The 23,644-nt window shown below is 37.6% G+C and overlaps 1 protein-coding gene across 1 annotated transcript in view; it reads right to left on the bottom strand.

Annotated features, from left to right (window-relative positions):
* UBE2D2 (ubiquitin conjugating enzyme E2 D2) overlaps nucleotides 1–23,644 on the bottom strand; it is a 61,959-nt gene that overhangs the window by 9,568 nt on the left and 28,747 nt on the right. The window contains exon 2 of the mRNA XM_058541753.1: nucleotides 6,253–6,316. Within this exon, the coding sequence (XP_058397736.1) occupies nucleotides 6,253–6,316 (64 nt within the window). The remainder of the gene's footprint in view (nucleotides 1–6,252; nucleotides 6,317–23,644) is intronic.

The raw sequence follows: 23,644 nt of genomic DNA, 5'->3' as shown, positions 1-23,644 counted from the left end.
GATGTCAGTCCAAATCCTAAAGTTCCTTCTGACCTCCTGTATATGAAACTGTCCCTATGGTTGGTTTGCCTCTCACTGGGGCCTGAACCCACAAACAGCAGCCTGTTTATTAGGAATTAAAGATGAAGGATAGGTATTGCTGAGGCTCCCCTTCTTAGATTACCCATAACTAGCACTGAGAAAAATTCCTCATAATTTCTGCCAACCAATTTTTTATGGATTAAGTAGCTACGGAGAAAGTCACTTTGAGCTACTAAGATAGTCCTAGTATCTTCAACAAAAGTCCTATAAAAGACCCCTAATGTCCTGTTTATTTGTTTATTTTTTTTGTGAGGAAGATTAGCCCTGAGCTAACATCTGATGCCAATCCTCCTCTTTTTTTGCTGAAGGAAGATTGGCTCTGGGCTAACATCCATGCCCACCTTCCTCTACTTTAGGGACGCCGCCACACAGCATGGCTTGACAAGCGGTGCATCAGTGCGCGCCCGGGATTCAAACCTGGGAACCCCGGGCCACTGAAGCAGAGCGGGAGCACTTAACTGCTACGTCACCGGGCTGGCCCCTAATGTCCTGTTTTAAAGAAACAAGTGAGTCTCACTCTGTTTTTAATCACAAATATAATTACAATTCGAGTAAAGAAAACAAACTGATAACTAGAGTAAATAACTCCAAGGACAAGGCTGAAAATCCTATTAGACAAAAGGATGATCAAACTACAGGTCAAGGGACCTGTTTTACAGGTCTTGTTCTTCTATTTAATCCTTTTATATTATTTAAATTTGTGACTGTGAATGGGAAGATATAACTATACCTGCATTCTCGCTCAAGGCTGCAAGAGTCAGATAAGGAATAAGAAGAAAGCATTTAGGTAATAAAATATACAAATATCAAGACGTTAAAAATTAAGTGAAATTTTCCATTAACTATTTAAGCCCTAATTTTTTCTTCCGAGTCTTTTCAAGATCAATCCTTTTCTTGCTAAACATACTACCAGACTTAAGAAGTTATTAAGAAAATTTAAATCAGAACAAATGCTAAAGGTAAAATACTTCTTTTTTGTGATTTCCTATTCTTCCTCTACAGAAAACAAAGCATGTTTTACACGCTATGACTAAAATCCACTAAAAATTGGTCTACACAGAACCCCCAAGAGGCTTAGAGCAGAAATCCTGAGAAGCTGGCAACTAGAACATTTACGATTACAAAAAGGATACCCTTCCTAATAGGAGATGTGGAAAGATTGATATTTTCAAATAATATTGCAATCTCTTTCACATCTGGCACTCCAGAAAGTTGAAGACATTCTAGTGTATTTAAGTAAGATTCTTATACTAATAAGAACTCTTACAAGCATCATCAATAGGCTATTTCATATGTAATTCATATCTATTTAGTTAGTAAATCATATCTGTTTAATATTTCCAAAGAGAACTAAATGTATGTAAACCACTGGCATTCAAAGCTCTAAATAAAAACCCATTAACACTCAAATGCTAACCTTTATTTATTATTGATTAAGTTATTTGTATTCACCGTTATAAATGAAGGGTCAAATACTGTCACCAGAAAAATGAGCGAAAACACATACATAGGACTAAGTCTTTAAAATAGGAGTAAGAGGTTCGGCTGGCCCCGTGGCTTAGCGGTTGAGTGCGTGCGCTCCGCTACTGGCGGCCCGGGTTCGGATCCCGGCGCGCACCAATGCACCGCTTCTCCGGCCATCCTGAGGCCACGTCCCACATACAGCAACTAGAAGGATGTGCAGCTATGACATACAACTATCTACTGCGGCTTTGGGGGAAAAAAAATAAATAAATAAAATTATTAAAAAAATAAAAATAAAATAAAATAGGAGTAACAGGGAAAAGGAAGAATAAAATTGCTACTTTAGCAACTGAGATCAATGAGATCTGTTTCTTGTTAAAAGGATCTAGAATCTAGAATACCAACAAAAGGCAGAGAAAGACAAACTAGAAACACATTAAGATGATTTTAATTAACAAAAGCACGTGAAAACCTACCATTTAAAGCTTAATTGAGTATTCTGCCACACTAGTTAAATATAAGAATACCTACTGGAACCATTGACTTGGGTCTCCCTCTGCAACTCTCCTGGACTCCTACCTCTCTTAAGTGGGAGTATACAAAAGGAGGGAAGAAGGTAACAAGAGAATGTCTAACATACCTCAAATTACAATGGTTTTGTCAATAGTAATTCAAGAATCACTACAGGTTCCAAGTAGAAAGAACTCCAGAAATAGTTACTGGGTGAACGATTTGGCCATAAGCATAGAACACTGCAATATTTTATAGGAACACCTATTTAAAATACCTTTCATTTAAGGATCAATCTTAGGAGCTGTTCAAAATAAAAATTCATGGTATTGAAATAAAAAGGTTTGATAGTCCAAAAACAAACAAAAAACACAAAAAAACTTCCACTATCACCTTGGTTTGATGCTATCACACCAAATTACACAAACTGAAAGCTACAATCTCTTTTACGAGAGTTTAAATGTAAAGTTCACAACTCAATGATTACTCTTGAGTATCCTCAAGGATGAAGCCTTGAGGCTAAAATGGATAGTGAAAATATTTGTTATAGTTTGAGACTGAATCTCAAGAGACCTATATTTGAATTCAAGTACAGATCTCTAGAGAGTCACATTCATCAAGTGTTCAAAACAAAACTAAGCAGATTATATGATCAATAAATCTTCAGCTTACTTCTCCTTTCAGAAAGTACACTTCTTTCTGCTTACCGAGCTTTGTGGAAAAGTGGGAAAAAATTAAATAGTATATTAAAATCTGGATATTTAAAAATAAAGCATTTTACTATTAAATATATATTATTTTAAATGTAAAATAAATATCCCTTTATTTTTACACTAAATATCAATAACATGGTGCTGAGGGACTTGAGAGCTAGGATAGTAAAAAGGAGCTGGAAAAGTTTCATTTTGGCCAAGAGTTTCTCTCTTCCCAACATTAAATTCTGCCTCCTTCTAACAAAAGTAAGATGATGAAAGTGCATTTAGCTATCTAATTACACTTTGTTTTATCCTTATTTGGTTCATCAGGAAGACTTGAGCAAGACTTTCTGACAGCAATTCATCCTCAAATGTTCTCAAACACCCACAAATATTTTAACTATAACATCAACAAACACTATCTAGATGACCAAGTGTAAGAAAGTTATTCTGTCCCTAAGGAGGAGATTTTTCCTATTCTCTTTTAGAAGGTAGGTACTGTTGATAGTTTAGTAGTATGTGACTCAAGATACTCAAAGTTGAATAGGAAGGCTGGGAGTTAAGGGAGAGGTTATTATTATTATTTTTTGGTGAGGAAGACTGGCCCTCAGCTAACATCTGTTGCCAATCTTCCTCTTTTTGCTTGACAAAGATTGTCCCTGAGCTAACGTCTGTGCCAATCTTCCTCCATTTTGTATATGGGACGCCACCACAGCATGGCTTGATGAGCAGTATGTAGGTCTGAGCCAGGATCCGAACCTGCGAACTCCGGGCCACTGAAGCGGAGCACGCAAACTCAACCACTACACCACCATGCCAGCCCCTTATTATTATTTTTTAAACAGCTTTATTAAGAGAGAATCTACATACCACACAATTTACCCATTGAAAGTGTATAATTCAATGGTGTTTAGTACATGCAGAGTTGTGCAACCATTACCACAATTAATTTTAAAACATTTTCATCATCCCAAAAAGAAACGCTATATCCATTAGTGGTCACTCCTCATTCCCCATAAATCTCCAGTCCTATGCAACCATTATCTATTTTCTATCTCTATGGATTTGCCTATTCTGGATATTTCATATAAATGGAATCATACAATATGTGGCCTTTTGTGTCTGGTTTCTCTCAATCAGCATAAAGTTTTTAAGGTTCATCCATATTGTAGTATGTATATTAGTACTTCATTCCTTTTTATTGCTGAATAATATTCCACTGTATGGATATACATTTTATTTATCCCTTCATCAGTTGCTGGACACTTGGGTTGTTTCCACTTTTTGGCTATTATAAATAATGCTTCTATGAACATTCATGCATAAATTTTTGTGTGAACATATATTTTCATTTCTTTTGGATATACACCTAAGAGTGAACTCAGTGGGTCATATGGTAACTCTGCTTAACCTTTTAAGGAACTGCCAGACTGTTTTCCAAACCGTACCATTTTACATTCCTACCAGCAATGTATGAAGGTTCCACTTTCTCCACATCCTTATCAACACCTGTTATTATTTGACTTTTTGATTCTAGCCATCCTAGTAGATATAAAGTGATATTTCATTACGGTTTTGATTTGCACTTCCCTGATGACTAATGATGTTAACCATATTTCCACGTGCTTATTGGCCATTTGTATATCTTTTTTGGAGAAATGCCTATTCAGCTCTTTTGCTCATTTAAAAATTGGGTTGCCTTGGGGGCCGGCCCCGTGGCTTGGCGGTTAAGTGCGTGCGCTCCGCTACTGGCGGTCCAGGTTTGGATCCCGGGCGTGCACCAACGCAACGCTTGTTCAGCTATGCTGGGGTGGTGCCCCGCATACAACTAGAATGATGTGCAACTATAACACACAACTATCTACTGGGGCTTTGGGGAAAAAAGGAGGAGGACTGGCAATAGATGGCAGCACAGGGCCGGTCCTCCTCAGCAAAAAGAGGAGGATTGGCATGGATGTTAGCTCAGGGCTGATCTTCCTCTCACACACACAAAAAATTGGGTTATCTTTATATTGTTGAGTTATAAAGAGTTTTTTATATATTTTGGATAAATATTCCTTATCACAGATGTATGACTTGAAAAATTTTTATCCCATTCTGTATGTCTTTTCATTTTCTTGATGGTATCATTTGTAGCACCTAAATTTTAAATTTTGAGAAGTCTAATTTATCTATTTTTTCTTTTATTGCTTATAATTTGGGGGAGTTTTACTTAACTCTCCAAGGTAACACCTTTTGTGAGAAAGGAACGTGATAGTACTAACTATGGTAGAAGCAAAGCAAAGGAAAATTACTTTAGCACACTAAAGAGAACTTTAAAAATGAAATCTAATCCCCAGACTTCAAACACTTTCAATTAAAGATCAGCCACTTTCAACTTTGAGGAATTTACCTGAAATAAAACTACTTTTTCAAAGACCACACTGATGCAGAGGGACTATATGATACCATGAAATGACAAAACTAGAATCTGAAAACTTGAGAATGAGTCCACCTTGGGAACCTCCACTAGCCTCTCACTAAATTCTTCTCTAAAATAGTTTACAATTTGTACTCCACTGACCTACAAGAACTGTTGTGAGGCTGAAATGAGATAATGTCTGTTTAAAGTACCTGTCCTGTCCTGTTTTCATCACATGTACTTAATCTTATAATTTATAACATCTGTTTTATTTGTAAAGCAATCCTTGTAAAAGGGCCTTGCTTTGATTCTTAAGGATTTAGCACACCAAAAACAACATTGTTAAGAAAAACCAGGAAAAAAACTTAAAACATAAACTAATATAAACTCATATTTATTTTTGTCTTAATTTATATGCTTCTCTTACACAAATGTTTCCAAGTATGCTCATTTTTTTCCTATTTGCTAAATGTTACATTTCTTTGTGAATTAGTTTTGTGTCATAAAGCAGTCTTATTCAAATATCCTCCCTTTAAAAAAGGCTAGAAGATGGTATAAGGGGCAAAAGCTGTGTTGAGACAAATGGAACAAAAGGAAAATTATTATCTAGCATGTGCAATAAGATCTAATAATTATTTTAGACAGGATTAAGCAGATAAACTGGACATTAAAAATAAACAAATTGTACCTGTATTCACAAGTGTGAGCCAGTAGAAAGACAGACAGACACAGACACACATACACACATACCACCCCCATCATCCTAAAGAACAATAGCTAGTTGTCGGTAAAAGCTTGAAAATTTTGCCCCACGAAAATACCTAGAAGGGATGAAGGATAGGTAGGAAGGGGCCAGAACAACTACATAGACAATGTCTGGCAGAAGAGGTTCAAAATGCAACGAACAACACAGAAGATGATGGGATACACATAGAACTGCATCTTTCACGAAAAAGTAAGGCTAAACATGGCCTCTTCCCTATAGCATAAGTATCTCTTAACACAAAATAACCTTAAGAGATGTATATTCGTCAGTCCCAGAGTTTCCCAGAGGCAGACTGTTATGCTGTTTTACTCCATCATTCTTTTTAAAATACTTACTATCATCTCCAACAGGACCTGCTGAACACTGTGCTGGGGGGTCCCGTGCCAGGTCGTTCAATTCCTTAAGAAGGAGAAAGAAAAGAAATGTATTCAACATAAATGTAACTTTATCCATTAACAAAAGTTTCACTGTTACCAATATTCTGTCCCACCAGTAAAGCTCTTTTAGCAGCGCTGTTTCCAAGTCAGAGAGGGGTAGAGCAGTGATTCTTTAGGTTAACGTATTTTGGATTCTTGAATGCACATGTGTGTTTAAAAAAGTGCTTTTGCTTTTTTGCTTTGTTCAGAGTTTAGCAGGTAAATACAAGGAAGGTAAACATGTATTATGTACTAAAGAGCCACAAAAAAACTGTTTTAAAGTAAAAACTTCATTTATTAGTTTTCAAAAAAAGAATCAATGCCAATTTTGTATCTGAAAACTATTAGGTTACACTTGGGACAAGCTCTGGAAGCCATAAATGTTCCAAATTGTACAGGACCATCTCACAAGATGTTGATATGTTTTCAGCTGATATCCATTACCTGGGTTCCAAAGGTAGTAGAAAAAACTTTAAAAAGGCTGGCTGAAGTAATAAAACCCATCATGAAGTTTTGTAATCAGAGACGGATCTACCTGTACTAATGCTCTAAAACCAGATGCCAGCTTCTTAGCTATTTTAACATAAGAGCCCACAACCTTGAGATTTGTTACTGGGTGGGGATGCCTGAAAAACCACAAGGCAGGAAATCATACCATATTCCCTTTCCCCCAGCTTGGTATTTCAGATAAAAACAAGCTCTGGGAAAGGACTAGTTTTAGATTAGAGTTTAAAACTATAACACTAAAAACAGAAAAATCTAATATTTTAAAAGTAAAATAAAAACTATTTAGATTCTTATTAATGAGTTATATAAAAGTATGATTTTAATATTCCAAATATTCTATACTTTTTAATTTTGAGCACACAGTTGTTTCTGTCTCTTCCTCGGAGTTAACTTATTCAATCAGTCATTTTGGTACATCAATTATTCTGTTTTATCCTATCTGTAGACTTGGAAGACAAAGCATAATTGGAAGACAAAGCATAATGTACAGAAATAAAGTTTTGCTTGTTTTTTTTAAAAAGCACTGGGATTGAGATAAAGATTTAACAATATTTACTTTCTCAAGTATCTCAGTTTTTGAATTTTGTATCTCTCTACAACAGAGATTCCTTACCCATCTCAAGAAAAAAATAATAAACTATTGTATAGTTCCCATTCCCAAATGTTGTTTGTAATACAGGTCAGTATAACTAAGAACGCCTGTCTGATTTAAAACACAGGGCCAGGCCCGTGGCTTGGCGGTTAAGTGCGCACGCTCCGCTACTGGCGGCCCGGGTTCGGATCCCAGGCGGGCACCGACGTGCCGCTTCTCCGGCCATGCTGAGGCTGCGTCCCACATACAGCAACTAGAAGGATGTGCAACTATGACACAACTATCTACTGGGGCTTTGGGGAAAAAAAGGAGGAGGATTGGAAATAGATGTTAGCTCAGGGCTGATCTTCCTCGCCAAAAAAAAAACCCACACACACAGAAGTTATCTATTTCTTTTGACTAATATAGTAGTCAGGTTGCTAATTAAAATATAGTTTGTTATTAAAACATAATTTGAATTGAACAAGCTATTCTGAAGTCCTGCCATGTTCATTAAACAGAATTTTACCTGTGATTTATCATTAATATTTTACTCCTTTCAAATTAAGTCACCTTTTCCCATTATGAATGACATCAAGGTTTAACATCAAGAGTTAAGATTTATCTAAGCTGAATATAAGATCCATCAGTCCATTTCATGAACCAGTATGATATAATTAATTTTAAAAACCTAACCCAAACTTAGGCTAATAGACACACTCATTCAACACTTCCTTGGTTCAAAAGGCACTGATATGGAGGAATCTCAAAAGCATAATGCTAAGTGATTAAAGAAGTCAGACATAAAAACACTACATTTCTGTATGATTCCATTGATACGACATCCTAGAAAAGGCAAACTTATAGCGACAGAAAGCAGATCAATAGTTTCAGGGGCTGGAGGGAGTTGGAGGGGATTAACTACAAAGGGACATGAAGAAAATTTGGGAGGTGATGGAAACATGGAAATGTTCTATGTCCTGATTTTGGTAGAGATTGCACAACTGTGTATATATTTATCAAAACTCAAACTGTATACTTAAAATTGCTGAATTTTATTGTATGTAATATATATATCTCAAAGTTGTTTCTTTTTATTTTTTTTTAGAAAGGATCACTTTATTTTTTTTTTTTTATTTTAAAGATTTTATTTATTTATTTTTTCCCCCCAAAGCCCCAGTAGATAGTTGTATGTCATAGCTGCACATCCTTCTAGCTGCTGTATGTGGGACGCGGCCTCAGCATGGCCGGAGAAGCGGCGCGTCCGTGCGCGCCCGGGATCTGAACCCGGGCCGCCAGCAGCGGAGCGCACGCACTTAACCTCTAAGCCACGGGGCCGGCCCAGGATCACTTTATTTCTAACGAATTCTTTTTTGTGTGTGTGTTTTTTTTTTGTTTTTTTTGAGGAAGACTGACCCTGTGCTAACAACAGTGGCCAATCTTCCTCTTTCTTTTTTCCCTTTTTCTCCCCAAAGCCCCAGTACATAGTTGTGTATCACAGTTATAGAGTTGTAGCTCTTCTATATGCGCTACCGCCTCAGCATGGCTTGATGAGTGGTGAGTAGGCCAGGATCTGAACCGGCAAACCACAGGCCACTGAAGCGGAGCGCAAGAACTGAACGCTGCCCCCTCAAAGTTGTTTATTTAAAAAAGCATCCATCCATCTTTGTATATGCATAAAATACCTATGAAGAATACACAAGAAACTAGTTAACAGTACTTGCCTTCAGGAAGGAAGCTTGCTTGCTTTGGGGGTAAGAAGGGGAACTGTATATATTCCTTTTATATCTTTTAAATTTTATAACAAGTATTTTTATTGCATATTTGAAAACTAAATTACCAGTTCTTATTGCAAATTTGGATTAAAATAAAATAGCTATTCAAAGTTGTAACCATCTGGAGGGTAATCAAAATAATGAAAACCCAGTTAGACTGAATAGAAGCTACAAAATTTGATGTCTCTGCATCCAGATGAAAACTGAAGTTGAATCTTAAAATTCAAAAAAAGTCACTAATCTAGACAGATCACTTGGGCAGAAAAAGTATCCTAATCTATAAGGCTGTTTTTTCAACAGCTGGCTTTATCACTTGGCTTTATACCTATACGTTAATTTCTTTGACTTTTTATTTTAAAAGAAACAGTATTCAGATTCGTCTTATATATCAAATAGTAAATTATACATTACTGGGACTGAGAGTAGAGCTAGGACAAAACCCAAAACCAAGGAATTTTTCTGTTTACTGAAAAACTTCCTTTCTGTAGAAAATGTAACGAAGAAATAAAGTACATACAGGGGCCGGCCCGGTGGCACAAGCAGTTAAGTGCGCGTGCTCCGCTGCGGCGGCCCGGGGTTCGCCAGTTCGGATCCCCGGCGCACACCGACGCACCGCTTGGCAAGCCATGCTGCAGCGGTGTCCCATATAAAGTGGAAGAAGATGGGCACGGATGTTAGCCCAGGGCCAATCTTCCTCAGCAAAAAAAAAAAATAAATAAAAAAAGAGGATTGGCAGATGTTAGCTCAGGGCTGATCTTCCTCAAAAAAAAAACAAAGTACAGACCATTAGATTTAGAAAAAAAGGGAGGACGGGACTTTGACAGTTAAGGTAAAGAATCCTCAACTTCTAAAAAAATTTTATATTCCAACTTTCCTTGAAACCTAAAAAAATATTAAAATAAAGGCCTTATTTTGGGAGCAAATTATGGATTTTACTGAATAGTTCTCAATTTTAAACATTTCTTTGATGCTATATACTCCCCTTGTTTCTAGGTATACAGCAGAACTAATATTTTTAAAGATTAAGGGTTATAAATAATTTTGATTCTCTGAAACTTTCCTAGGTGTTTCTCATCTTAGTTCAATCAGCCCCAAAACCTTATAACAATTAATTATTTTCAAGTAAGGTTTAATTCACTATGAACCTTTTACTACATTTCCTATTACTATCTTCTTTGGCTCAGGAATATGATTTCTAATGAAGAGATAATAATAGTGCCTTATATTATTCCTTAAGAATACCTATTTTCCAAAGGATTAGCCCTTATTTAAAATGGACTACTACTGAATAAAACAGAACACTAAAACCTCTGAAAGGCTCACATATTTCTGTATCATAGAACTACAGCAAAGAAAAAGGAAGCTTCCTAACTCTTTGAGGGGAGAGGGTCCTACAAGGGATATGTAGATTTTCCTTTCACTGTATCCCTAAGTACTCAACTCAGGCCATTAGCTGGTAAAAATTAATGCTTCTATTAGCTTTTTTTTCTTTTTTGTGAGGAAGATTGGCCCTCAGCTAACATCTGCCAATCCTCCTCTTTTTGCTGAGGAAGACTGGCCCTGGGCTAACATCCATGCCCATCTTCCTCCACTTTATATGGGACGCTGCCACAGCATGGCTTCACAAGTGGTGCGTCGGTACACGCCCGGGATCCGAACCGGCGAACCCCGGGCCACCGCAGCGGAGCACACACACTTAACCGCTTGCACCACCGGGCCGGCCCCTCTGTTAGCTATTTTTAAATAACTTTCTTTCCCCATAATCTTAACAATTACGAAAAAAAATCTGTGGCATGGAATAGAGATTTGTTTCACTATTTTGGGTCAGTTTACCCTGAGGCATAAGGTGAAAGAAACAAGATGGGAAAATGAGAGGTTATAATTAATCGTATAGAAAAATGGCTCTAAAGTCAAGATTTAATATTTCTGAATATTGCTATATAAATCAAGGATTTTTGGTGGTGATAATCAGGATATGAGAAGATTTAAGTAGAGTTTATGATTCACAGAATTATATTTTCAAAGTCATAAGAGATCATCTAGACCAATTTTTTTTTTTTTTTTTTTTTTGGTGAGGAAGATTGGCCGTGAGCTAACATCTGTTGCCAATCTTCCTCCATTTTGTATGTGGGATGCTGCCACAGCATGGCTCAATGAGTGGTGTGTTGGTTCGCACCCAGGATTTGAACCCGTGAACCCGGGCTGCCGAAGCGGAGCATGCGAACTCAATCACCGCGCCACCAGGCTGGCCCACCAATTCCCAATTTTATAAGAAAACAAGATACAAAGTATCTTCTAACCCAAGGAAGATATGTTATTAATTAGCAGAGTAAGGACAAGGTGTTCTACTATACCATGCTTCTTGAATCTGGATCTAAAATATTATAAATGTACAAGTTACAACACCTGAGAATCTATATATTGCCCAGGAAATTAGGCTGAACCTCCTTTAAGATGATTGCACTGCAAAGAAAGAACAGCTAGACAAGTAAGTAGTAATTTTCAAAAATGAGGTTCTGGCACAGCAGCATCAGTATTACAAGAAAATTATTACAAATGAAAATTCTCAGGTTCCAACCAGATTACTGAATCAGAAACTCTCGAGAGTAGCCTAACAATGTGTGTTTTAACAAACCCCCCAGGAAATTATGATACACACTAAAATCTTGATTACCTTTATGTTTGACAAATTAAGCATCAGAGACAAAAGGCAATGCTAAAAAACTCACTACAAGACAGGAAGGAAGGGAAAGGAAGGAAAGGTGACAGGCAAAATGAAGAAATCAAGAAAGAGTGAAGGAGTAACGTCAGCATCATGGCGGAGTGAGCTTTCCCGTGAATTCTTCCCCCACAAAATACAACAAAAGTAACAGCCACAGACAAACAACGGAATCCCAGACAGTCAAAAGCTGGAGCGGAGGGATCCACACTGCCGCACATCTGAGAGCGGAACGTGCTGGGCCCCCGGAGGAAGTGGGGAGAGGTAAGGAGAACTCCGCTCCCTCCCCATCAGATCAGCGATCCGGTCCGCGCGGCTCCCAGAGAGGGGGGAGGGGCGGCCCTCGGCGGGAAACTGCAGCTCTTCGGGCGCTCTCAACCAGTGGGAAACTCCCGCACAGAGGGCTCAGAGGAGCCACAGGGCTACCATCAACATCTGAGCAACCCAGAGAGCGGATAAAGAGGGGCAAACGAGAAGCCTCCCACGTCAGGGACCCAGAGGGCAAAAGAGAGAGCTCCCCCCTCCCCACAACCCGGAGTCTGCAGCTCGACCAGATTTAGCGGTCCGAGGCAGACCTGAATAAATTGGACTGGACCCGTGGATCGCAGTGGGGAAAAGAAACAAAACAAAACAAAACAAAACTGCGGATCGCAGCAGAAAAACTGGGGCAGAGCGCAGGGGGCTTAGACTACACAGCCCTTCACCACCACACAGTGGCGGCAGGTGGAAAGTGCAACCAGAGACTTCCAGGATGAGGAAAACCAAAACCAACACAGGAAGCACAATGCAAAAATATATGAAATCACCAGACCAGAAACAAAATGACAAGCAACCAGAAATCAACCCCGAAGACACAGAAATCCATAAACTAAATGACAGAGATTTCAAAATAGCTATCATAAAAACACTCAACGAAATACGAGACAACACAGACAAACAATTCAATGAGATTAGGAGTTTCTTCACAAAAGAGATTGAAATCATAAAGAAAAACCTATCAGGGCTGATGGAGATGAAGAACACAATGGAGGAGATAAAGGAGAATCTGGAATCTTTAAAGAACAGAGCTGACAATATGGAGGAAAGAATTAGTACTTTAGAGGATAGGAATACAGATATACTCCAGATGGAAGAAGAGAGAGAACTAAGACTAAAAAGAAATGAAGAAAGACTCCGAGAAATATCGGACTCTATTAGAAAATGTAACATAAGAATTATAGGTATTCCTGAGGGAGAGGAGAGGGAAAGAGGAACAGAGAGCCTATTCAAGGAAATAATAGCTGAAAATTTCCCAAATCTGGGGAAGCAGCAGGAAATACCAGTAAGCGAAGCCAACAGGACTCCTATATATATTAACAGACAAAGGCCTTCACCACGACACCTAGTGGTAAGGCTAGCCAGGGTCAACGACAAAGAAACAATATTAAGGGCAGCTAGACAAAAACAAAAAATAACATACAAAGGAACTCCCATCAGGCTCTCAGCGGATTTCTCAACAGAAACTTTTCAGGCTAGAAGAGACTGGAATGATATATTCAAAATACTAAAAGACAAAAACTTTCAGCCAAGAATACTCTATCCAGCAAAAATATCCTTCAAATATGATGGAGAAATAGTAACTCTCCCAGATAAACAAAAGCTAAGGGAGTTCATGGCCACGAGACCGCCACTACAAGAAATACTCAAGAAGGCCCTCAGGCCCGAAAACAAGAAGAGAAAGGGAACACAAAGCTTGGAGTAAGGAGAAAAGTAGGCAGACAAAATCAGAGAAATAGTAGATCTTTACCGGAATAGGTTAGCAACCACTTAAATACTAAACTCAAAGATCAAAGGAAGAAATTCACCAAAAATAAATTTAACCTCATCACTGTAAACACACAGCCACAACACAAGATAGAATAAGGTATAACAAGAGCAACTTAGAAGGGGAAGAGGAAAGTGACTGAATTGACTTAGTATAAGGAAATAGGAGGCTATCAGATAATGGACTATCTCATACAGAAGATTTTTCGCCCAAACCTCAAGGTAACCACTAAACAAATAATCAAATTAAAACCACATATGATAAACAAAGAGAAAACTAGAAGAATCATAAGACAGAACAACCAAACTGAATTGGCAGTCCAAAACAAATGGGACAAGAAACAAAGGAAATGCAAAAGAACCAGAAAATAAGTGACAAAACAGCAACATTCAACCCTCATATTTCAATAATTACCCTAAATGTAAATGGATTGAACTCTCCAATCAAAAGATACAGAGTGGCAGGATGGATTAAAAAGCAAGACCCAACAATATGCTGCCTTCAGGAAACACATCTTAGCACTAAAGACAAGCACAGGCTCAGAGTGAAAGGATGGAAGACAATACTCCAAGCTAATGGCAAACAAAAGAAAGCAGGTGTTGCCATACTCATATCAGACAAAGTAGACTTCAAGATAAAACAGGTTAAGAAAGACAAAGAAGGGAAATATATAATGATAAAAGGGACACTCCATCAAGAAGACATATCACTTATAAATATATATGCACCCAACATAGGAGCACCAATGTACATAAAACAACTATTAACAAACCTAAAAGGAGAAATCAACAACAACACAATAATAGTAGGGGATCTTAACACCCCACTTACAGCAATGGATAGATCATCCAGACAAAAAGTTAATAAAGAAATATTAGACTTAAATGAAAAACTGGACGAGATGGACCTAGTAGACATATACAGAGCACTCCACCCAAAAACAGCTGACTACACATTCTTCTCAAGCGCGCATGGAACATTCTCTAGGATAGACCATATGTTGGGAAACAAAGCAAGCCTCAATAAATTTAAGAAGATTGAAATCATAACAAGCATCTTTTCAGACCATAAGGCTATGAAACTGGAAATGAACCAGGAAAAAAAAGCTGGGAAAGTGACAAAAATGTGGAGATTAAACAACATGCTACTGAACAACCAATGGATCATTGATGAAATTAAAGGAGAAATCAAAAACTATCTGGAAACAAACGAAAATGATAACATGCCATATCAAACCATATGGGATGCAGCAAAAGCGGTCCTGAGAGGGAAACTCATAGCGATACAAGCCCACCTTAACAAACAAGAAAAAGCCCTAATAGGCAACCTTAAATTACACCTAACAGAACTAGAAAAAGAAGAACAAACAAAGCCCAAAGCCAGCAGAAGGAGAGAAATAATAAAAATCAGAGCAGAAATAAATGATATTGAGACCAAAAAAACAGTAGAAAGGATTAATGAAACAAAGAGTTGGTTCTTCGAGAAGATAAACAAAATAGACAAACCCTTAGCCAGGCTAACTAAGAAAAAAAGAGAAAAGGCTCAAGTAAATAAAATTAGAAATGAAAGAGGAGAAATTACAACGGATACCATGGAAATACAGAGGATTATAAGAGAATACTATGAGAAATTATATGCCAACAAATCGGACAATCTAGAAGAAATGGATAAATTCTTGGACTTATACAACCTCCCAAAATTGAACCAAGAAGAAATGGAGAATCTGAATAGACCAATCACAAGTAAAGAGATTGAAATAGTAATCAAAAACCTCCCAAAAAATAAAAGTCCAGGACCAGATGGCTTCTCCAGTGAATTTTACCAAACATTCAAAGAAGATTTAATACCCATCCTCCTCAAACTATTCCAAAAAATAGAGGAAGATGGAACACTTCCTGAATCATTCTACGAGGCCAACATCACACTGATACCGAAACCAGACAAAGACAATACAAAGAAAGAAAATTACAGGCCAATATCGCTGATGAACATTGATGCAAAAATCCTCAACAAAATATTGGCAAACCGAATACAACAATATATTAAAAAGATCATACACCATGATCAAGTGGGATTTATACCAGAGACGCAGGGATGGTTCAACATCCGCAAATCAATCAACGTGATACATCACATCAACAAAACAAAGAATAAAAACCACATGATCATCTCAATAGACGCAGAGAAGGCATTTGACAAGATACAACATCCATTTATGATAAAAACTCTCAATAAATTGGGAATAGAAGGAAAGTACCTCAACATAATAAAGGCCATATATGACAAACCCACAGCTAACATCATACTCAACGGGGAAAGACTGAAAGCCATTCCTCTGAGAACAGGAACGAGGCAGGGCTGCCCACTCTCACCACTCCTGTTCAACATAGTACTGGAGGTTTTGGCCAGAGCAATTAGGCAAGAAAAAGGAATAAAAGGAATCCAAATAGGTAACGAAGAAGTGAAACTCTCACTATTTGCAGATGACATGATTGTATATATAGAAAACCCTAAAGAATCTGTTGGAAAACTGTTAGAAACAATCAACAACTACAGCAAAGTTGCAGGGTACAAAATCAATCTACAAAAATCAGTTGCATTTCTATATGCTAATAATGAACTAACAGAAAGAGAGCTCAAAAAGATAATACCATTTACAATTGCATCAAAAAGAATAAAATACCTAGGAATAAATCTTACCAAGGAGGTGAAGGACCTATACAATGAGAACTACAAGACATTATTGAGGGAAATCAACGATGACATAAAGAAATGGAAAGATATCCCATGCACGTGGATTGGAAGAATAAACATAGTTAAAATGTCTATATTACCTAAAGCAATCTACAGATTCAATGCAATCCCAATCAGAATCCCAATGACATTCTTCACAGAAATAGAAAAAAGAATACTAAAATTTATATGGGGCAACAAAAGACCCCGAATAGCTAAAGAAATCCTAAAGAAAAAGAACAAAGCAGGAGGCATCACAATTCCTGACTTCAAAACATACTACAAAGCAATAGTAATCAAAACAGCATGGTACTGGTACAAAAACAGACACACAGATCAATGGAACAGAATTGAAAGCCCAGAAATAAAACCACACATATACGGACAGCTAATTTTCGACAAAGGTGCTAAGGACATGCAATGGAGAAAGGAAAGTCTCTTCAATAAATGGTGTTGGGAAAACTGGACATCCACATGCAAAAGAATGAAAGTGGACCATGTGCTATCGCCATACACAAAAATTAACTCAAAATGGATCAAAGACCTGAAGGTGAGACCTGAAACTATAAAACTCATAGAAGAAAATATAGGCAACACACTATTTGACATTGGGTTTAAAGGAATCTTTTCGGATGACATGCCTACCCAGACTAGGGAAACTAAAGAAAAAATAAACAAGTGGGACTTTATCAGACTAAAGAGCTTTTATAAGACAAATGAAATCAGAATCAAGATGAACAAACAACCAACCAGCTGGGAGAGAATATTTGCAAAACATACATCTGACAAGGGGTTGATCTCCATAATATATAAAGAACTCACACAATTGAACAACAAAAAAACAAACAACCCGATCAAAAAATGGGCAGAGGAAATGAACAGACACTTCTCCAAGGAAGATATACAGATGGCCAATAGGCACATGAAAAGATGCTCAACATCACTAATCATCAGGGAAATGCAAATCAAAACAACACTAAGATACCACCTCACGCCCGTTAGAATGGCTATAATCACCAAGACAAAAAACAACAAATGTTGGAGAGGATGTGGAGAAACAGGAACCCTCATACACAGCTGGTGGGAATGCAAATTGGTGCAGCCTCTATGGAAAACGGTATGGAGATTCCTCAAAGAATTAAAAATAGAGATGCCCTATGATCCAGCCATCCCACTACTGGGAATCTATCCAACGCACCTGAAATCAACAATCCAAAGAGGCTTATGCACCCCTATGTTCATTGCAGCATTATTCACCATAGCCAAGAAGTGGAAGCAACCTAAGTGTCCCTCGACTGACGATTGGATTAAGAAAATGTGGTATATATATACAATGGAATACTACTCAGCCATAAAAAAAGACAAAATCGTCCCATTTGCAACAACATGGATGGGCCTGGAGCGTATTATGTTAAGTGAAATAAGCCAGAAAGAGAAAGACAAACACTGTATGATCTCACTCATATGTGGAATATAAACAAACACATGGACAGAGAAAACTGGACTGTGGTTACCCGGGAAGTGGGGGTGGGGGGTGGGGGGTGGGCACAAGGGGTGAAGGGAGTCATATATGGGGTGAAGGACAAACAAAAATGTACAACCCAAAATCTCACAATGTTAGAAACCATTAAAACATCAATAAAAATGTAAAAAAAAAAAAAAAAAAAAAAAAAAAAAGCAAAAAAAAAAAAAAAAAAAAAAAAGAAAGAGTGAGACTTAGAAAGGTAAAGTGTGTTCCATGTTTTCAAGACACATTGAAGGGAAGCGGCCGGTAATTACTACAGTACTGCATTCTCTCTGACCCACTCCTACCTTACCAGGGTTGCAACAGAAAAGTTAACTTAAATTTTTGCTACCCATTTATGCGTGCAGCATAATATTTGAAGCTAATATTTGAAAATAATTGCCAGACTATTGAAAGTTTTTTAATTTGAGAAATATTAATAACTCATAGTTATCCTAGATGATTTTGAAAGAGAAATAGTATAATTTCTGACAATATCAAATTACAGAATCTCAAATTATCTGGCACTGATAGACTTAATCCCTTGGCACTCAAATATTTTCTATCTCTTTCTTAATAATGCTGCCTTTTATTATAAAGACAGACAAACTGATGGAAACATGTATCAATATCAGTCTTTCCCTGTACTGAGTATTAGCAGAAGTGGTAACCTTATGTGAGATTAAACTCTATACTTCATTAAAAAAAATTCAAGTCAACTAAAAGTATAGAGAATATCCAGCATGAACCTACTATCCAGCTTTGCCCAATCTTAACATTGCCATATTAACTTTGGATCTTTAAGAAGTCCCCTGTATCCTCCCCGAAGTAATGATTACCCTGAATTTACTGTATATTATTTCCTTGCATTCTTTTATACTTTTCTATGTGTCCATAAACAATGTTATCTTGTTTTGATTTTTACCTTTTATTTAAAAAGTGTCACATGGCATGTATTCTTCTATACTTTGCTTTTCCCTCAATATATTGAGATATTTTTCCATGAAGATACACAAGTAGATCTAGTTTATTCCTTTTTACTGCTGTTACTCAATGTCTAAACCACAACAGTTTCTTTCTTTAGTTCATGGACATTTATTTTCTACTTTTCACTATTACAATGCTTTGTAAATATTATTTATTCTTGTATACACATGCATTTTTCTAGGTAAACACTTCTTCAATTTAATTAAAAAGTACCACCTCTCCTCTTTATTTTTGGTGAGGAAGACTGGCGCCTGAGCTAACATCCATTGCTAATCTTTCTCTTTTTGCTAAGGAAGGTTAACCCTGAGCTAACATCTGTGCCCATCTTCCTCTATTTTGTATGTGGGATGCTGCCACAGCACAGCTTGATGAGCCGTGTATAGGTCCTCGCCCAGGATCCAAACCTGCGAACCCCAGGCTGCTGAAGTGGAGTGCACGAACTTAACCACTAGGCCACTGGGCTGGCCCCCCCCCCCCCGCCTCCTCTTGTTAACCATTCAACGATGCCTTTTATTATGTATGGGTTTTTAAAATTATTTCCTCAATCCATACACACGGGCCAAAAAAAGCGTACTGTTCAATGCACTGGAACTTGCAAACTTGATCACTGCCTAGAGAAGTGAAAATTATCCCTAAAACATGCTTAATCAGGAGCGGACCCAGTGGCGCAAGTGGTTAAGTGTGCGTGCTCTGCTGCGGCGGCCCAGGATTCGCCAGTTTGGATCCCGGGCGCGCACCAACGCACCGCTTGTGAAGCCACACTGTGGCGGCGTCCCATATAAAGTGGAGGAAGATGGGCATGGATGTTAGCCCAGGGCCAGTCTTCCTCAGCAAAAAGAGGAGGATTGGCAGATGTTAGCTGAGGGCTGATCTTCCTCACAAAAAAAAAAGAAACATGCTTAACCAGGAGGCCAATTCATCTGCCGACCTCCAAGAACATGGAGATAAACATGATAGACTCTGTTCCCCATCTGAACCTTGATTCATCACCGTTTGATAACCCTTCTTCGGGCCCAGATCAGCAGTACATTTCTTGCCAAAAATCATCAAATGTCCAAGATGTTCATCACCGTCTTCTACTATAGAAATCTGAGATATATGTTTCTTGGGTATCACCAGAAAATGTGTTGGGTGTATGAGGGAAACCCCTCTTAATTATAATTTTCTTGTCAACTCTAATGTTTCATACAACTTATTTGCTATTTATTAAACTTAGATATTTCAATTATTAAAGAGGAATTTTCTTCTAAATGTTTAAATGGATGGCTGTTTTCTAAGTTTATAGAAAACTCTAGATGTCCTTCACTTCAATAATTGGTTCTAGGGGCCGGCCCGGTGGCGCAGCGGTTAAGTGCGTGTGCTCCGCTGCAGGGGTCCAGGGTTCGCAGGTTTGGATCCCAGGCACACACCGACGCATCACTTGTCAAGCCATGCTGTGGCGGCGTCCCATACAAAGTAGAGGAAGATGGGCACGTATGTTAGCCCAGGGCCAATCTTCCTCAGCAAAAAAGAAGAGGAGTGGCATCAGATATTAGCTCAGGGCTGATCTTCCCCACAAAAAGAAAAAAAAAAAAAATTGGTTCTACCAAAAACTGTATGGAGATATTTATGGGGCAAATATTGAAAACTAACCATCTTATCTGTAAGTATATTAATGAAAATAAGTTTCCATAAGGATTATAATGGTTATTCCATAAACTGTTTAAGTTCTTGCTGATATCAGCAGGAGCAATACGCAGAATTCAGGTTTTCTAAGTCTTAACATTCTTCAATGTTTTCCCATTATTCTGCTCTTAGGTACCTTTAACAAGGCATTCAACTTCTCCAGATCAGAGTTTTCACATTTATAAAACAAGTAAGTTAAACTAAAACAGAAATTCATACAGCATGGTTTGGTTATAAGTTTAGGGGTCAGTCAATTAAGTTTGGGAAATGTTATAATACACATCCTTATACGAATATTTAAGGTTCTAAAGAAGTCCTGCATAAAGAAAACAGTATTGTTTGGACACAGAACCAGTCTACGCCTCTTTCCTTTGTCCATTCTTCCTATGACACCTTCTCCACCCAAGATTTTATTGTCACAAAATGCCTAATGTCTCTGGGAAAGTCAGAAATAAGTATGAAAAAAACAAGAAAAACATTTTTTATCCTAGACAAAGAAATGTTACTGTTTTAGGATAAAAGCCTTTCCAGCATGACATAGAGAAATCTATATAACACGGCTAAAAACTGTCCTACGGTTATTTCTCATATCTATATCTTTTTTCCACCCTCTAGATTATAAGTTACCTCAAAGTAATTTTTTTCAACTTTTTTTTATTGTGGTAAATACACATAAGATAAAATTTACCGTCTTATCCATTTTTAAGTGTACAGTTCAGTGGTATTAAATACATTCATAATGTTGTGCTCAAAGTGTTTTAAGAGAATGTTTATTGCAAGAGTAAGCTCATGTATGAGTAGCTTTTCAGATATGGTTAATACAATACAAATTCCCTTTCCAAGGTAGATTACATGTTTCTATTAATTTTCAGAGACAGGGATTTTTTTAAAAAGTTACTTTTGTTAAGTTCCAGGAAATCCTGACAAATGCTATTCGTGGGACAATGTTGATAGCTTCCAGTAGTGATCAAATATACAGCTGATGTGTTTCTAGCTTAAAACAGTTTTTTTTTAGCTAAAAAGGGGAAAAATACTTTTCTCATGAACCACATACCTTTTAAAAGGAAAATGATATGCTACACAAAGATATTAGCAGAATCTGTCATTTATATAACCCTATCTTATTATACTACAAAATTTACATAAATACTGAAAGTTTATACTATTCCATATCACAACCCAGAAAGTAAAGCTAAGCAAAGTACCTTATTGTATTTATATTTATAAAGTAAATATGATCTAAAATTCTGTGTAACAAAGGAGATCCTGAATACCCTAAGGTGAAACAAGAAATTCAAGAACTTTAAAGATTTGACAGGATTTTAAAGAAAATTCTTTCTTGAGACTCACTATTGACCTTAATTATACAACTAGGGGTACATTTTAATAAAGGGGGGGGAGTGTAGAATCAGGAAGTCAGAGAATAAATGACGTCTACCAGCATGTGGCAAGTGGGAAAAGTCAACTACTGGAAAAGAAGTTTGTTTTCTTTTTTTTAATTTTTTGTTTATTGCAGTAACCTTGGTTTATAACATTGTAAAAGTTTCAGGTGTACATCATTGTACTTCTATTTCTGCATAGATTACATCATGTTCACCACCAAAATACTAATTACAACCCATCACCACACACATGTACAGAATTATCCCTTTCACCCTCCTCCCTCCCCCCTTCCCCTCTGGTAACCACCAATCCAATCTCAGTCCCTATGTGTTTGTTTATTGTTGTTATTATCTACTACTTAATGAAGAAAATCATACGGTATTTGACCTTCTCCCTCTGACTTATTTCACTTTGCATTATACCCTCAATGTCCATCCACGTTGTCACAAATGGCTGGATTTCATCGTTTCTTATGGCTGAGTAGTATTCCATTGTGTATATATACCACAGCTTCTTTATCCATTCGTCCTTTGATGGGCACTTAGGCTGCTTCCAAAGAACTTGAAAACACCAATTTGCAAAGGTACATGCACCCCTGTGTTCATTGCAGCGTTATTCACAATAGCCAAGACTTGGAAAAGAAGTTTTAAATAAAAGTGAGTTCAGACTTATAAGATATTTCTATAAAGTTACAGTTGAGTTATAAGGCACTCAAATTTGCTTGGCATGCTTAAAGTTTCACATAGGAGAAACCAATCTGGGGGCCAGCCCCGTGGCTTAGCGGTTAAGTGCACGTGGTCCGCTACTGGCGGCCTGGGGTTCGGATCCTGGGTGCGCACCGACGCACTGCTTATCCGGCCATGCTGAGGCAGCGTCCCACATACAGCAACTAGAGGGATGTGCAACTATGACATACAACTATCTACTGGGGCTTGGGGGGCGGGGGAAAGGAGGAGGATTGGCAATAGATGTTAGCTCAGAGCGGGTCTTCCTCAGCAAAAAGAGGAGGATTAGCATGGATGTTAGCTCAGGGCTGATCTTCCTCACAAAAAAAAAAAAAAAAAAAAAGGAGAAACCAATATGAAATTCTGACAATGCATATAATTAACCCAACTATGAACCTGAGGTTAAAAACTGTTTTTAAAAAGGCTAGACTTCAGTTTACTTTCATCTATCTTCACAATAGCACAGTTATGGTTTTAAAACACATCAACACTCGGGCCGGCCCCATGGCTTGGCGGTTAAGTGCGCGTGCTCCGCTGCTGGCAGCTCACGTTCGTTCCCGGCACGCACCGACGCACCACTTGTCCGGCCATGCTGAGGCCGCATCCCACATACAGCAACTAGAAGGATGTGCAGCTATGACATACAACTATGTACTGGGACTTTGGGGGGAAAACATAAATAAATAAAATTAAAAAAAAAATTATAAAACACATCAACACTAAACACTTCCAATTGAAAAGATTAGTGTTCACATACTGCTTTTTAGGAAGAAAAAATCTTTTTTATTCCCCAGACCACCCTTCTTTCTTCAAGCAGCTATATTATTCCTTAATTACACTATATAAATCTAGTATCATATATAGCACTATAATATTTCATGTTTAATTTTTTATCCACAACTATCAAAAGTTAACTTCTGTATACCCTCACCTCTACT

This window comes from Diceros bicornis, chromosome 1 (genome assembly GCF_020826845.1).
Source record: "Diceros bicornis minor isolate mBicDic1 chromosome 1, mDicBic1.mat.cur, whole genome shotgun sequence".
In the NCBI taxonomy this organism is placed as follows: Eukaryota; Metazoa; Chordata; class Mammalia; order Perissodactyla; family Rhinocerotidae; genus Diceros; species Diceros bicornis.
The sequence above is the reverse complement of the archived record's forward strand: the minus strand, read 5'-3'. Positions and strand labels throughout refer to the sequence as shown.